The following is a 15,488-nucleotide window of genomic DNA, read 5'->3' as shown; positions in this document are numbered from 1 at the left end:
AGAATAACACATTAATCTTAATTATCCATTTGAAATTGGTAGTCAGACAGGTAGGCTAGGATAAAATAAACCATCCTTAAAAAGCTGTTTCAAGAGACTGTTTTTCCATAGTGGAAACAAAACATGGATTATCTGCTCCCAAGGTATTGTCATTACTTTGTTGAGAATATTCCCCTGAACTACTGAACACAAGAAAAACCCTTCAGTCTTCCCTCGGCAGCACCTGTCCCAGCTCTGTTGCTCACCCCGTATCAGGACCCTAGTTTTCTTCCTTTCAGATCCAAGCCCACCTTCAGCTGATGTCAACCTCCCTTCTAGTAACTCAAAAAATCAAGTGGTAAGTGACAGCTGATATCCACCATTGATTACGCAAGCCCACCATTTGCATTTATATGTGAGAAGGCCCAAGCAAACAAAATTATATGTGTTATTAAATTCAGATACAAGTTAGAATAAGAGTGTCAGATGCTATGTCCATGCTCCATTAAAGCATAATGGTTTCATCAAATGGGATTGGGATGAAATTTCTCAGCAACCATCGAAGTACTACGTACATTATGAAAATTTTATTTCTTCCTCCAGAAAGAGATGTAACATCAGGTAAAAACACCACTAAACACTTCTGGTAATGGCAAGCCTGGCATTCAGACTTAATATACTGCGTATGTGTTATTATGACTAGAAGTGTAGGCAATCAGTCTATGAATTTCTCAGAAGAACAATCTCATTTGTACATCGGCTTTAATCATAAGATAATTTGCTTTAAGATCCCCATTAGCAGTGCATTACAGGAGTTTTATGTGCCATGATCTAGGAAAAAAAAAAAACTAAGTGCGTGTTCTGACAGGCTGGGGAAAATGCAAGCCGTAATTATTTCAGTAACATCAGCCTGTTTCTTTAACTGGTTTTATAATACCACCTGGCCCAGGAAATGATAAAAGGCTCTTAAAGAACTATGCAGAAAAGGTAAGATGACATTGATAAAGAAGCTTCAAAAGATTTGAGATAACAATGGATGGGAAAACTGGAGAAGCTGCCTGTCTGGTTCCATCTGGGCAAGGACCCTTACACCTCCCAAGCCAGAGCAAAAGCGAATACCTGTACCTGCTCTTCCAGCAGCAGCTGAACCGGGTTAGGAGACCACTGCCCCATTATTTTCCCTTTTTTTCCTAGGGTTTTCTTTGCTCCTAGGATCTACTGAAGTAACTGCATGCATTAACTGCTAAGGTAGTTTCTAACAATATAATTTAGTTTAAAATAAACATTTACATAAAGTGCTCTGGTTATGGGGTTTTGTGTGCTTTTTAAAGAAAACCACAAACCCAGTTATGTCAAGAACATCCAGCTTAGGGAGCAACTACAGATGCAGACGTGCCAGGGTGCAAGAGATCACTGAAACCCTTAAATCATCATTAGTACTGGGCAAGGTTTGTGTGGTGAGGGAATAGATCTCACACACTCAGCCAGGTAAGAAAACTACAGAATTTTACTCAAGGCGCAACTGCAGTCTCATGGCTACCATGGTTCATACAGCAAAACTGTCCTCTTCTTTTCCTAAAGAAAATACAAGCATTCACCTGGATTCAGAACCACAACACAAACCAAAACAGATAGCATAAACACATAAAACATATCCTTATTTAAGTTTGGTCTCACCCTTCTTGGGTAAATCAAATCAAAAGTATACCAAGAGAATGCAGTGAAAACCCCTAAAAGACAGCTGAAGATTAGACTTAAACAAAAAGCAATCACTCAGTCAAGAACGTCAAGTATACCAAAGACAAAACCAAGAAACACTCCACTGTAAACAAGAAAAATACGCAACAGCCACATGAATAAATCTACAAATATCGAGCCCATAACCAGGAACCTTGCTTCCCGTGGTAAGGCTTCATGCTTTCCATCAAACAGTCCAATGTTGAGAATATCAACTCTATAAACAGTTATTAAGACAGGATACCACTTAAAATCATAGAATCATAGACTCATTTAGGTTGGAAAAGACCTTTAAGATCATCAAGTCCAACCATTAAATTTATCTGTCTCATCCTATATAAAAGGATATGCTCCCCTAAAGAACAGCCAGCTCTCAGATTCTTTGGAGCATGTGTTTGCTACACACGCATCCAAAATGAAATGAAGCTTAGTATCTCTCAGTGAAACATGAAGTTAAACGTGACTATCTATAAGCTAGCTCATTTATTCTTGTCATTATGCATATGTTCTCAACAGTGTAAGGAAGTTTGCTGGGGACTATGAAATACAGAGTCTGCATATTTAATTCAAATCCTTATTGCTGGTTTGAGATAAATCTTTAGGATCTGCAAGACCAACTGAGTCGCTGAAGTTAAGAGGTTAAATGATACTGTATTGGGTCAAAACAACGCTTCATCTGTTACCAAACTCCAACAGACACAGTAAATGATGCTATTTAGGGAGAACACAAAAGCCTGGCCACTCTCTGTGGCGCATCCCTCTTCCCAGCATCCACAGTCACAGCATTACAGATATTAAAGAGATATGTTCCTGCCTATTCCATTTAGCATCTGTTTTGGATATACCTATAAATCAGTCCAATCCCTTTTTTTAATCTGCCGATCTTATCTGTCTTCATCACCTTCTGAGACAACGAAACACGACAACAACCTGCAGAGTCACCAAACCCATGCTTCAGCAATATTCTGTAAGTCACACAGAAGTCATGCATCACTACTACCTTTGCTGGGAGCACAGGGAGATACAGAAGACTCACTACATTCAGGGAGAGGCAGCATCTGTTGTTATACCCAAAAAGCTGTCAAGACCTGATGAAGAATTTGCATACCCAAAAGCCTGTCTGCTTTTCCCAGCTCTATCAGCTGATCTCAAAATATATTCATTCCCCCTACAAACGTAGCAACTATGCACTCTATGGACGCTTGTTCAAGTTCACCCTGAACCTGTGGTAAGGTTTATTCCTCCCCATTTAAGTATTCTTGGATACAAATACATGACTGTATCCGATTTGCTTTAATTAAATCTGGAAAAGCACATACGTTAGTTTCCCAAAGTTTGATCATACATGAGGAATAACTAGCTTACTTTTGACTCTTCACCAAGTGCAAGCACTTCTCAAAACAGCAAAAGCACATGGAAAGATATACAGCAGTGGCTGTCCTGGTGACATTTAATGGAAGGGGTACAACCTCAAGTCATCCTCTAAACATGTTTACAACCAACAGAGTTACAATGGAGAAGTAAAAACTTCTGGTTTTATTTTACCTGCCAAGTCTCAAATACCTGCTTGTAGCTTCACAAAGCTCCTCAACCTCATAGAAGCCAGGGCTCTGGTCTTCCATGCTGCTGGAGTTCTGCCAGTCAAAACAGAGACGTCTCCCAGCACCCATAGCAAAAGGCAAGTTCTCATACTCGGGTATTTCCTCATAGTGACGCACGTTTTCATACTCGGGAGCACAAGTGCTGGTTACAGAATTCAAATGCATTTGTGACAAATTCTCTCCCAAAAGTACATGCCCATCTAAAGACTCCAGTCTTTGGTTATTCCGCATCTCAGGTTGACTTCTGTTTCTTTGCCTCTTCTTCTGTAATGCTGGACTACTTATTTCTATGGAACGTACCTTGGCAGATTTAGCTTTCCTTTCATTGCCTACAGATGCTATATTCCGGTTGTTACCACTTCCACACCCATCCCCGGTGGAAAGGTTGGCAATAGCACTATCCATTGACTGGCTGCCTTTAGACAGAAATTTTTGGAAGTCGCTTTTCATTAAGCAAACTGACAGCTTCATGTTGAGAAATTTTTTCAAGCTATTTTTCTTCTGATGGTCTTTGCAAGGCTTGTCTGTCCTTTCCATGTCCACAGAAGAGAGAGATTTGGCCCTAGGCTTCGTCACGACGGTCAAGTGGGTGAAGCTGGTAGCAATGTTAGCAGTTTTTAACGATTCAGGATTTCCTGAAAACGGAAGAATAGGATGAGGTAACTTCCAGACAGGTTTCTCAGAAGACCGTTTAGGTATGTCACAGGATGACAGTGCATGTGGCTCCTTGGCTGGCAGATGCGTGAAGTGAGATCCTTCCAGAACACTGTTCGATTTGTCCTCACTGGAGCTGTAAGAACTTTTCTCCACCAGCTCTGCTGATGCAGCTTTTTTCAGCAGGCCAGCAGCTGGAAGGCTGTGCCTCTGTGGTTTCTTAGGAACTGTTTTTGGAGAACTTTCATCCTTTATTTTAACTTCTTTATCTTCCAATTTTTGTGGGGAAACATGAAGGCTATTGGAAGCTGAGTGGTGACTGCTAGTTAATTTGAGTTGCTTTGGCAAACTCATGGACAAAGCATCACACCTGACAAAGTTAGTTCTTTTGTCCACAGCATCTAGCATACTGGTATCATCTATCATCTCATCCATGGAGTTAACTAAGTTATGGTCTGCACCTAAAGAACATTCAACACTTTCCACCAAATCAGAAGTTTTGTGTGACAACTGAGGCAAAAGATTTTGTGAAGCTGACTCTTCCATAGCTGGTTCCTTCACCTGATGCTTTTTGTCTGCGTTGCTTTGAGTTACCTCACATTTTTCAGGATGAAGCACTTCTGTATTATTGTTATAGCAAACACTTTGACCAAGGATATTAATTTTTGCTGGCTTTTTAAAGCTTTGGTCCACAAGCCCAAAGGAATCTTTCTCTGCATTAGATGGTTCTTTTGTTCCTTCTCCTGTGGTGTCTATGCCATCCTGACGGACTAGACATGCAGCACGTGGCTTTCTTGGCTTAGGGATAGGAAGCACTTTTGAGCTCAGGACTGAAGATATTTCAAAGGAGGCTTTATCAGCATCTGCTTTCATACCTATTTCACCTGACAATGTACTATCACTATTTAAATTTTCATTTTCCAGGTTTTCCTGGTCCAATGGGCAAGAGCAACTATGGTTATTTTCAGTCAAACCAGGACAAATTTCAGACATCTGAAACTCATCAGCAGTGAGCTTACCATCAGTATTTTGTTGCTTTCCTTTAGCTACCTCAGAAGACAATGAAGACTGTATAAGTTCCATAAACTCTCTTTTAACGTCATTCTTGGAACTGCTGCCATCCCCTTTGTCAAGTCTGTCTGCATGCCTGTGCCTCACAGGACTGTTATTAGGAAACACACTATGAGTTAGAACGTCCTTAAGTTTCTCTTCCAAAATGCTGGCTTTCAAAACCACCTGATTTCTATTTACTAGCTTTTCATTGTGACTATTGCCCAGACCTGGTGTGGTTTTTTCACCAACTTTGATGTTTTCTAAGTTTTCAAATTGCTCAAAAATAATCTGAGTTTTACAGGCGTTCTCCCCATTTCCAAGCTTCTGAAGGCATTCAAATTTGCAAGATGACATTGGTAGAATATATGCTGTGTTACCAGTACTCCCTTCCGAGGCTTCATTTTTATAGTTCAAGTGGTCTAGCGTTTGAGAAGAATCTCCCCTGTGCTCCTCAAAGCTTTTTGTGCTTTTTTGTATAGACGATGGAGGTTTAACTTCTGGAATGGATGAGCTCTTTAGAACCTTTGGTTTTGGTGCAATTGCTGGCTTGGTTTTCCTTGCTGCTTGTATAACACCAGAAAGTACAACATCAGGCTTCGGTGCAACAGGTGGAGGCGTTGCCTTGTGTCCTACCACAAATTTTGGTTTGGGGGCCACTGGTGGCTTCTTAATTTCTAGAAAGGATGGAAAACAAAGACTTTAGTCACCGTGAGCCCACAGAACAACTTCACTTGCACCACAGTATTATTAGAAGTTCTGCAAAACATTTAAAGCATGTGATCTACAAGATGTCAGTCTGTGTATGTATACATTTTCCTCTTAAAAGCGTGCCTCCCTTCCCTACCACTGCTTTTTTACTAGTTGCCTTTCTTTGTTTTAACAGACGCAATCAAGGAATTGTAGGAAAAGTCTTCAAGGGTAACTTATTTGTTAAAAAGCAGTTTAATTTTATGAAAGTGTATCTCCTTGCTCAGATGCTAAGTATGACGCTAATAAAAACAGGGCAGATTAACCTGGTTTTGCAGTTTGAACTACTAGAATACTGTTTAAAAACTGTGTAAATACGTTAAGTGCCTCATGTATAATAAGCCATGAAGATAACAGAACAGCTAGGGTAACTACCAGGACAGTTCAGTCCCTTCCCCTGCCACCTTTGGAAAATGTGTAACCTAAATTACCCCTTTCCCTTCTTCTTCTTTTCAAACAATACTGAAATGCATTATTGTATCAGCTGTAGAACTGGCACGTCATTACCATCAGCTCAGTGAAATGAGCCCATGGTGTGAACACATGTAACACAGTAATGGGTAGCAAGTCAGTACCCTCCTTCCGTGCATCTTATAAAAATTACTCTTCCGAACATGTTACTGTCTGACCTAGAAATAGTAACGACTGCTATGACTTATGACCTACTTGACAGCAGAAGATGACAAACCTGGGGGAGAGTGGACAGCAGGAAAAGGAGTACATGAGGAACTTGGAGATTATAGAGTTTTGATTGTGGCGTTGGTTTGGGGTTTTTTTGTTTGGTTGTTTGGTTTGTGGGGGTTTTTTATTTAATGGATGCCTGAAACACTTTAATATTGCAGGAGATCTTTTATGACCAATTTATTTCCATATGCTGTAATAATTTCAGATTTCTAAAGTGCTCTGAAGTGATTTTTGACATACCAGAACTCATTCATAAAGTAAACAATCTTCTCATTCTGTTTTTTTATGTACTACCTCTATTTACCTTTGTTTTGAATAATATGTTGGTATACTTTCAGGAAGTCACACACATGTTAAAACTCTCAAGAAAACATGCTAATTAATGTTTCACATGCAAAGAGATTGGGTAAGCCATGGATTTATTATTCCCTTTGAACTGTGGTTTTGGTGTTTGGTTGTTTTTTATCACCAATATTATTATAGATGTGCAACTATATCTTAATCTCTAGCCTAGAAATACAAGAACAAAGTTTCAGGCTTGTTTTTTTGTTTGTTTTGGATTTTTTTTGTTTGAAAGAAAAATAGATGTTTAAAAAAAAAAAAAAAAGCAGATGCCTCAGTTGTAAGCATTTCCCAAACACAAAGCCACTGCCCTGGCAATGACAGCCAGAAACAATGTGTCTACTATAGAAACAGGAAAACCATGTTTTTCTAGGACATGAATCATTAAATGGTATCCAGACTGACTCCACTTAAACTCAGAATAGCTGTCCTTGCTGCAATTACATCAGCAAAGAGGTAAACCCTATAGCAGAGACAATTTTTGAGACATTTTGCAACCAGGAAAGCAGAATTTCTTTCCAAATGTACAGCTCCCTATAGCCACTAACAACAGCCAACAGTGACCCAACTACCAGCTACTGCAAAAGCCATATCGCCTTCTGTTTCCTGTCCAAAAGCCAGTTTCCCCACAGAGTGAAGAGTCAACACTTTGCTAGGAAAAAAATAATTAAAAAATTAACCCTTTGGATAGGCACCTACTAATCCTGAAGAGCAGAAGAGTTGTACGCTCACTTTCAGACAAGGCAACTGCCTGTTCAGATGGAGAATGAAGCAACAGCAACAAAGAAGCCTGTTTTCTGTGGTAAAGAATGAGGAAGGGATACCCAGTTTGTCACAGAACATAACACAGTAGTAGACCTGGGCCACGTTCAGTAATATTTATCAAGGTATTAAAGCTTCCTGAAAACAGGAGAGAGACAGTCTGCTTAGAAATCCTTCCTGATGTGCAAATGAGAGAAACAGATGGCAGAAGATACAGGAGATTAAACACTGGCTAGATAAAGTGATATCCTGTGGCTTATTTGTCCCACTCCGCAAACTGAGGTCCTTAAACCTTGGAAGTTTCTCTCTGTAGTGGGACTGCCTGACATTTTGGATACCGATCAAACTAGACTACCCTGCAGGGCTTTCAACTAGCATTTATCAGGGAGGACATTCCGAAGTTGTATGATACCATTACCTGAACATAAGATTCAAAACTAAAACATGAAAATGTAAAGGGATGCAAAGAAAACAAACCAGTTGTTTATACACCAATAGTGGAAACCTGGATAACGAAGAGAGCAAGAAAAATCCCCTTCTGATAATAAGTGTGATTCAGAAAGCCTACTAGAATGTTTCAAATGACTGCAACGTTAAAAAGCAGTGGGTCAGACAGAAGAGTCTGGCAAGTTGCATGTTACAATAGACACCACTATCTGCTTTAAAGTGATTGCTCATTCCATCTAGACTACATATGGGTCAATGTATTAACAGGCACATTATAGTCTCAGTATCAATACAGATTTGCAGTCAACCACTCAATCAGAGCCCTTTCAAACACAAATATGACGTGAGAGGAAAGACTCCAGGAAGGGAATGCATACCAGCATTTTTCCTCAATAAAATACCTTTAAGTTTCTGAAAAATGCAAGTTATGACTTTTTAGAAAAACACACAGCAGGTAGGCAAGGGCAAAAGGTTTTGATTAGGAATCAAGAATTAAAGTTCAGTTGATTGTAAACTAATAAATCATGTGTGGATAAAAACCAGTTCTACATAACACAGTGCTTTAAAAAGTAAAATTTCACATCCCAAACAGAAAGAAAACTAAGTAGGAGGCAACTGTTTATATATAAAGGTGTAAGGAATGACTGGAAGTCATATGAGGATGACTTTTTGTTAAATGACAAGCATAAGCAAGCCTCTTTGGTGAAAAACAATAAACATAATCAAGGAAATGTTACACAACAAAAGCATGAAGTGGCGAGTTGTTTGGACAAGGGTCTTTTTCCTGGTGCCATAGGGAACTGTTCACCTAAGAACAGAGATGACTGGTTATGCTTAGGAGAGTAAAAACTGAAGAGAATTTGGAAATCATTGTAGATAGTTATTTTATGAAAGCTCCATGCAGGTCAGCAGCTAAGCAGTAAATAATCCTTCAAATTACAAGGAGATAAATATAAAAAGCTGAAGAGAGCTGAAAATATTTCTGTACGCAGCATCTGCCAGACTGTTAGTGACATGCTACATCACGTTCTGGCATTCTTAGATGAAAACTTGGGATGAACGCAAGAAATAACCACAGAAGTATCCAAGGTCTAAAAATCATGCCTCAAATCCCAAGAAAGCTCACCCTGCTTAATTTAATCAAGAAGTTAACAAGTGAGATGGTAATAGCATTTATACTTATGCACATGTTAAAGATTTTTGATAACAGATGTCTCTTCAGTCAGAGGAAGAAGCTGACCACTGAAGTTTGACAACTACAAACTAGAAACAAAGCTTTAAAATTACTATTAAACCCAAAGGATCATTGACTACAGAAACATCTCACCTAGGGCTGTGGTGGAGCCACCAGCACTTACAGTCAACCTAAACTCATTTTCCAAGATGTGTACAAGTTTCAGAGGAAACTCTGGACTGGACATTTGATTCTCTGGCTTATCTTACTCAGGAGATCAGAACAGAGAATCACTATGTTTTCCCCTGCTCCTCCCTCCAATCTTATTCTATTTCTCAGAGAGAATCCCTGCTTCCAGACTAGCATCATGGGTTACCAGTAATAAACCCAAATGTAAGAGCAGAAACACAAAGTTTTATTTGCATAAACAGATTAAATTATTAGGAGCCAGAGAAGCAGCCAGAGATATCCTCTGACTTGCTTGACTAGGCAAAGGGAGAAATCCATAAATAAAGTGACTTAACAAAGCTGCCATCATCAACAGGAAATCTACTGCTCATCTAAGAACAGCCAACACCACGTTCAGCGCTGAAGAAAAAAAAAAATCCTTAAAAATACCAATACACCCAACACCCTTAAAGTGGATTAAGAAAGGCATTATTTTTCTACCAATAACCATTAGCATCACCTATGCATGTCAATACACATGCTCTTTGCTCGATTTTAGGTCACAGCACAGAGAACAGACATTTGACCCTCTAGTGAGTTTCCTTCTTCAGCTGCTGAGGAAAAAGCAGCACCCGTTCCCATCCTGCTGAGCTCCTCTGCAACCAACACTCGCTATTGCTCAACCAGCACGTGTTCCTGTCCTACCTCCAAGCTGGTTTAGAGGAAAATGAGAACACCCTGGAGGAACTACTATTCTCAATGCTTCGTCCTTAAAGTGTCCATTTCTGTTCTTCAGATGACAGGATTTGGCAACCAAGGACCTCACTTAAAAATGCTCATGTCTCTTCTCCTGTGCAGTACCATGCATGAGCAGGAAAGCCAATCAGACAGTGCAGTCTTAATCACTATTATTACAGAGCTTTAAATTTTCTCCTCAAATTTTTACATCGTCATCTTGTCGGCCCAGCTCAGGAATAGGCAGAAAAGATATATAGAGTTGATCTGAGGCAAAACCCCCAACCAAATAGCAATACCCCTTCTGCAATAACCCTGCTATTGCTAAAGTTATCTTTAAGCCCACACTTTTGAGATTATGTTAACAACTTCTACACTTAGGAACAGCAAAACAACAAGTTACGTTCACCTGCATCTGTCCAAGAGACAGAGAAATTAAATCTGGAGGCTGTCGTGCAAACACAAACTTGATATTCATTTCCTTGCAATGCTCCTGGCATTCAGGGTCCCCTATGGGACTGTCCCTAGTCACAAGAGCTAACCCCGTGGCAGGATCCTGCAACCCATCCTAAAGCAATAGCCTTTTTGAGACACAAAACAGTAGTAAAACAGTAAAATAATCAGTGTGACATAAGATTTTGACAGCAGCTGGACCTAAACTTAAGGTATAAGTACACAATCTATGTTACTATGGGGTTAGCAAAGGTGTGAATTTAACAGATCAGCTACTTTAGAGAAGGAGGCCATATGTATACTCTTACCTTACTGCACAGTATAGAAGGTAGTTTATTCCTTTTCACCTGTGTGAGGTGAAATCCATTTCATATACTACTTCACATATCTAATACTTTCACATGTACTAGGAAAAGAAAAGGAAAGGGCTTGAAACAGCTACCGCTTAGCAGCTGGCCCACTGCAAGCCTATATACTGCCTTTCTCATAGCACCTTGTTTACATAAGCATACTGTGTTCTCAGAGTTAGGAAATCACATCTGTAGGCTATATATGAAAATAATACGATGCCCAGAAGGTATCTACCGAGGGATTGATATGCTGTTCTTGCTTAGGTGAAGGAAAAGCCCTCTCCAACAGTCAATTTACTATTCCTGGGACTACTTTTGGCATAAAACACTACCACTCACAGACGCAAAACAAGAAAGCCAACCCAGCTTTTAAAGACCATGTAGGCAGAGAGAGAATTACTGATGTATGTTTGGGATACACTCAGAAATTACTGCAATGGCAATTAATACACTGCACAGAGAAACAGAGAAAGTATTGTAAAGCTCCTGATCTACAGCAACTTAAGTTTTAATGACTCACAACAAGGCTTTTCAGTTCAATTACTCTGCTTTCAGGTACAGTAAGTTTCATTAAGTAAACACCTCAAAAAAAGTATTCAGAGATCATTATTTCCTGCAAATGTGTATTTATTTTCTCATTATACAGAGGCTCCGATTTTCTCAGGTGCCACAATGATCAAAAGGAAATAAAAAAAAAGAATGAGTCATGACATCCTGGAAGATAACACATGTAGTTTTTAAAATACAAGGGAAAACGACGGTTTCCAAACCACTACGGTTTTAGAAAACATCCTAAATAAACTGCAAAAGGAAAACATTAATTTCAAAACCTCAGGTTGTTCAATGACTTGTTGAAATAAAACAGGAAAGTTGGGGATAACTTTAGAGTAAGGGCAAGAGATGAATAAACAACCTTTTAAGATCGTATGTGGAGACTGAGCTGAGTAACTGTAATGAGACTTGACATATTAGAGGGTTAAAGGGACGTTAAACCCCGTAGGCCTCATTTTTTCAACCCTTGAAAGCAATGAAGTTTGATTGGAAAAGTCATGTTGATTTTGTTTATTCTGTTCCTGATGGTTTTTTTCCCTTCAAACTACATTTTTGACATTAAAATACACTAAATATTTCTCATTGTTGTTGTCAAATCAGATTTCAAGTCTAAGATATACATTCTATCCACATTAAATAAGCTGTATAGATTCACATATAAGGACCGTTTCTCCAGCAAGAAATAATAAATGTCAAACTCATAACTGAGCTTTTGTTTTTCCCTTTTAAAGGCAATGTGCATACTTGAAGGCAGCATAATAGTTCCAGGCAGAAAATGAGTAAATGCACATTCATCAGCATTGTGTATAAAGAATATGCAGCACATGAGAAAGCAATGAGAGGAGAGTAGCTATAAATGAAGGTTGAAACCAACATACAGGTTGATCACTACAATAAGATAATTTTTAAATTATCTATAAGCATTCTAAATAAGTGCTATAGTTCCTTAGTTCTAACAAGTCCAGATTTACACATACCTTCTCAAATATGTATGCAACAGCTATGGCAGAACTCCTTCACCTATCACTGAATTACATCCAGCTCTGGACTGAGATGCAACTGAAACAATTTTGTAGAGGAACTACAAAAGATACACAGCACGAAGCTGAATATGCACTGCATTATTTAGAAAGACAGAAGGCAAGCTGGAGTGGAGTTAAGGCTGGATTATCAATATTGGACCTTTCGCAACTTCTGTTTGGGGACAGAAGCCGTGTTCGGTATCTCACTCCCTACCGCAGACCCTTCAAATAGCACAGTATCTAAGACTCTTGCACATAAAGCAAAAGTCAGTCATATCTTCAAATCCTACTTAAAAATATTAAAACAATGCTGATGATGCTGTACCAGGAAGCTTTATTCTAAAGGTACATTAAAAGAAGAACAACACTCAAGCCCTTCAAGTTAAACTGAAGGGAGAGCAGAAGGATTTCTAGGCATTTCAGGTTCCACCTGAAGCCCTCACACATAGTAACATTTTTACTGAAACACTGTATTACCAGTTTGTCAGAAAGCTAGCTTAAGTAGCACAAACCAGAGTAATAACTGAATTCAGTTAAATGATTTCAACATAGGAAATAGATCCTATAGATCACAGGACTTAAATTAAAATACAGGAGTTGGTTTTTTATGTGTGCAGTAGCTTTACAAAGCGTGTTTCCATATTTCAGGAGCTAAATTCTGCAGCAATACAAAGAGACAGATATTAAACTTTCCAAACTGTCTACTGACAATCCTCAGTCTTTTCATGCCCTGCCTATGAGCTTCTTAACTGAAATGTCAAAAGCTGTAATGACACTGTCACCAGAATCATGAATCTCCAATCCTGTTTTAACTGTTGCCCGTATATTTTTTTATCCTCACATAATCCATTACACACAAAATACTCTTCATCCCTGCCTCAGCAGCCTTCACATACCTCTCAGCTTCCCCCTTCCTGCCCTCCAGGACACACTCTCTGCCTTCCTCTTCAAATCCTTTGCTAACATTCACATTTTCCATGAAACTGTCCCACTTTCTTCTTACTGATATTCCTCAGCATCCCTTTCTCTTTTGCCTTCTAAGTGACTTTGTTCACCAGAACCCCTTCCTCCTCACTCACCTTCCCCACAAACACCATTACAACACCAACCGCAACAGAGAGACTCAGTCACAAAACCGCAGCTCTAGAAGTCCTGGAATCACGGTTTAGGGCTGAAAATCTACCCAACTTTCTGAAACTTAGCACCGTACCAAATTTTAACAGCCCAGCTCTAAGCTCTTGAGCACCCCCTAACACATCTTTTATTTGCACAGCTGTTCAAAGAGAGCAGGGGTGAACTGCCCTACCAGCGGCACTAGTAAAGAACATGAATATGCAATGCAGCTGTTAGGTAGAGATGATATCCCGCTTTACTGGATGCTTTTAAAGATCTAAACGAAATAAGTTCCATCACATGTATATATTAAAAGTTATATATAAATATATATATATGTATAAAAACTGGGAATATATTGAAAGGAGAAAGATGCATTAAATAGCATTTTCCAGTAAATTAATTAGGAGAGCCCAGCTAATCCGGTTAACGCTGGACCCAATAACAATTTGACATATTTGAGAGGAAAACACTGAGAATTAGGCAGATGTTTTTGGCTGGTGTCTGTGTGTTGCTCTGTTTGGAATAACCCCCAGCCCTGTCCTCCCAGGAAGCACTTTGACGCTGAAGGTATGTGCTGTAATTAGTCGCATTTTCACCCCGCACATCATAACTTCAGCGTGACACCTCTTCAGCACAGAAGCGACTCCTGTTCTCATCTGCAAGTGGACTAAGAAAGGAATCTACTGATCTAACGGACGGGCGAACTAGGGTACTAGCAGCACACCACCGTGCAGCCAAATAAAAAAACGTGAGCAACTCCCTTAAACACGGGGAGCTCTCGTTTTAAGCCAGGAATTTGCCTTGCAGCTCTTCTAGGGATAAAGTTGGCAGCGGTCAGGAAAAGGGGGAGGAAAGGTAAGGAAAGCGCTGGGGTAGGTCGGTTCAAACCAGCTGGAGAGGCCGGCAGCAGGCGCTTTCCAGCACCCCTGGCCCTGCGTGAGGGCTCCAGCTGGGGCCGGCTCGACCCGGGCAGGTACACCCCTCCGCCACAGCCGGGGCTCGCACGCTGGCTAACTAGCCGCCCCACGAAGTCAGACGGAGCGACACCCCAGAACCGGGCGCTGGCTCCGCTGCCAGCAACACCCGGCCCCGGCTCCCGGCCGCTTCCACCCGCCGCCGCGCAGCCCCCAGCGGCCCCGCCGGGAGCGAGTCCCTCCGCCGGACACGCGAGAGCGGCCGGAGCCGCACGCCGGGCGGGGAGCGGGGAGCGCCTCAGCCCCGCGCAGCGCCGGCCGCCCCGCACAGCCCCGAGGCCAAACGTGCCGGGGGCACGGGGAAGCGGGGCGCCCGTGGCGGACCCCGGGGAAGGGCCGCCCCCCAGGGCGGGAGCAGGGTGCGAGGATGCGCCCCCGCCTCGGCTCGCCCCTCGCAGGCTCGCCCAGCCCGCCTCCCCGGGCTTCCCTCGGGGCGAGGGGAGGACGCAGCCGCGGCGGCGGGGGAGAGCGGGGCGCAACCGCCCAGCGCTGCCGGGACAAGGAGCGCGGCGACGGCGACGGCTCCCGTCCCGCGCCGGCACGGCTGCGGCGCAGCTCCCTCACCTCACCTCACCTCACCCCCCCGCCCCGCCCCGCCGCGCCCCGCCGGCCGCCACCGGGTGAGGCGAAGCTCTCCAGCCGCGGGGGCACGCGGACGGCCCCCGCCTGCCGCCGGCCGGGCGGTCGGAGCGGAACCGCCGCTCCCCAAACTTTCCCCGGGCACTCACCGGCGGAGCTCATGGTGCTCCCCGAGCGCTGCACCGGCCTCCCCCTCGTCCCTTACGCCACGGCCCCTCTGAGGGCCGAGGAGAAGGAGCCCATTGTTCCCCCGTGCCACCACCGAGCAGCAGCAGCACCGCCCGCCCGCCACTGCATAACAGCCCGCGGCCGGCAGCAGAGTGAGCACCCGCCGCCAGCCCCGTCGCCGCCGCCCCGCG

At 42.1% G+C, this 15,488-nt stretch overlaps 2 protein-coding genes across 3 annotated transcripts in view; one reads left to right on the top strand and one right to left on the bottom strand.

The window, feature by feature from the left end:
- FGD6 (FYVE, RhoGEF and PH domain containing 6) overlaps positions 1-15,463 on the bottom strand; it is a 74,863-nt gene extending 59,400 nt beyond the window's left edge. Inside the window, exons 1-2 of one of the 2 annotated variants that reach the window (XM_056339262.1) lie at positions 15,279-15,463; positions 3,262-5,698 (exon numbers count right to left, since the gene is read on the bottom strand). In XM_056339262.1, coding sequence (XP_056195237.1) covers positions 3,262-5,698; positions 15,279-15,291 — 2,450 coding nt within the window. In that variant the 5' untranslated portion in view covers positions 15,292-15,463. The remainder of the gene's footprint in view (positions 1-3,261; positions 5,699-15,278) is intronic. The other variant, XM_056339263.1, reaches the window with a different exon arrangement.
- The window catches only part of VEZT (vezatin, adherens junctions transmembrane protein), a 68,133-nt gene continuing 66,791 nt past the window's right edge, over positions 14,147-15,488 (top strand). Inside the window, exon 1 of the mRNA XM_056339266.1 lies at positions 14,147-14,431. The gene's annotated coding sequence lies outside the window, so the exon portion shown is untranslated. The remainder of the gene's footprint in view (positions 14,432-15,488) is intronic.

This window comes from Falco biarmicus, chromosome 5 (genome assembly GCF_023638135.1).
Source record: "Falco biarmicus isolate bFalBia1 chromosome 5, bFalBia1.pri, whole genome shotgun sequence".
NCBI classification, from domain to species: Eukaryota; Metazoa; Chordata; class Aves; order Falconiformes; family Falconidae; genus Falco; species Falco biarmicus.
The sequence above is the reverse complement of the archived record's forward strand: the minus strand, read 5'-3'. Positions and strand labels throughout refer to the sequence as shown.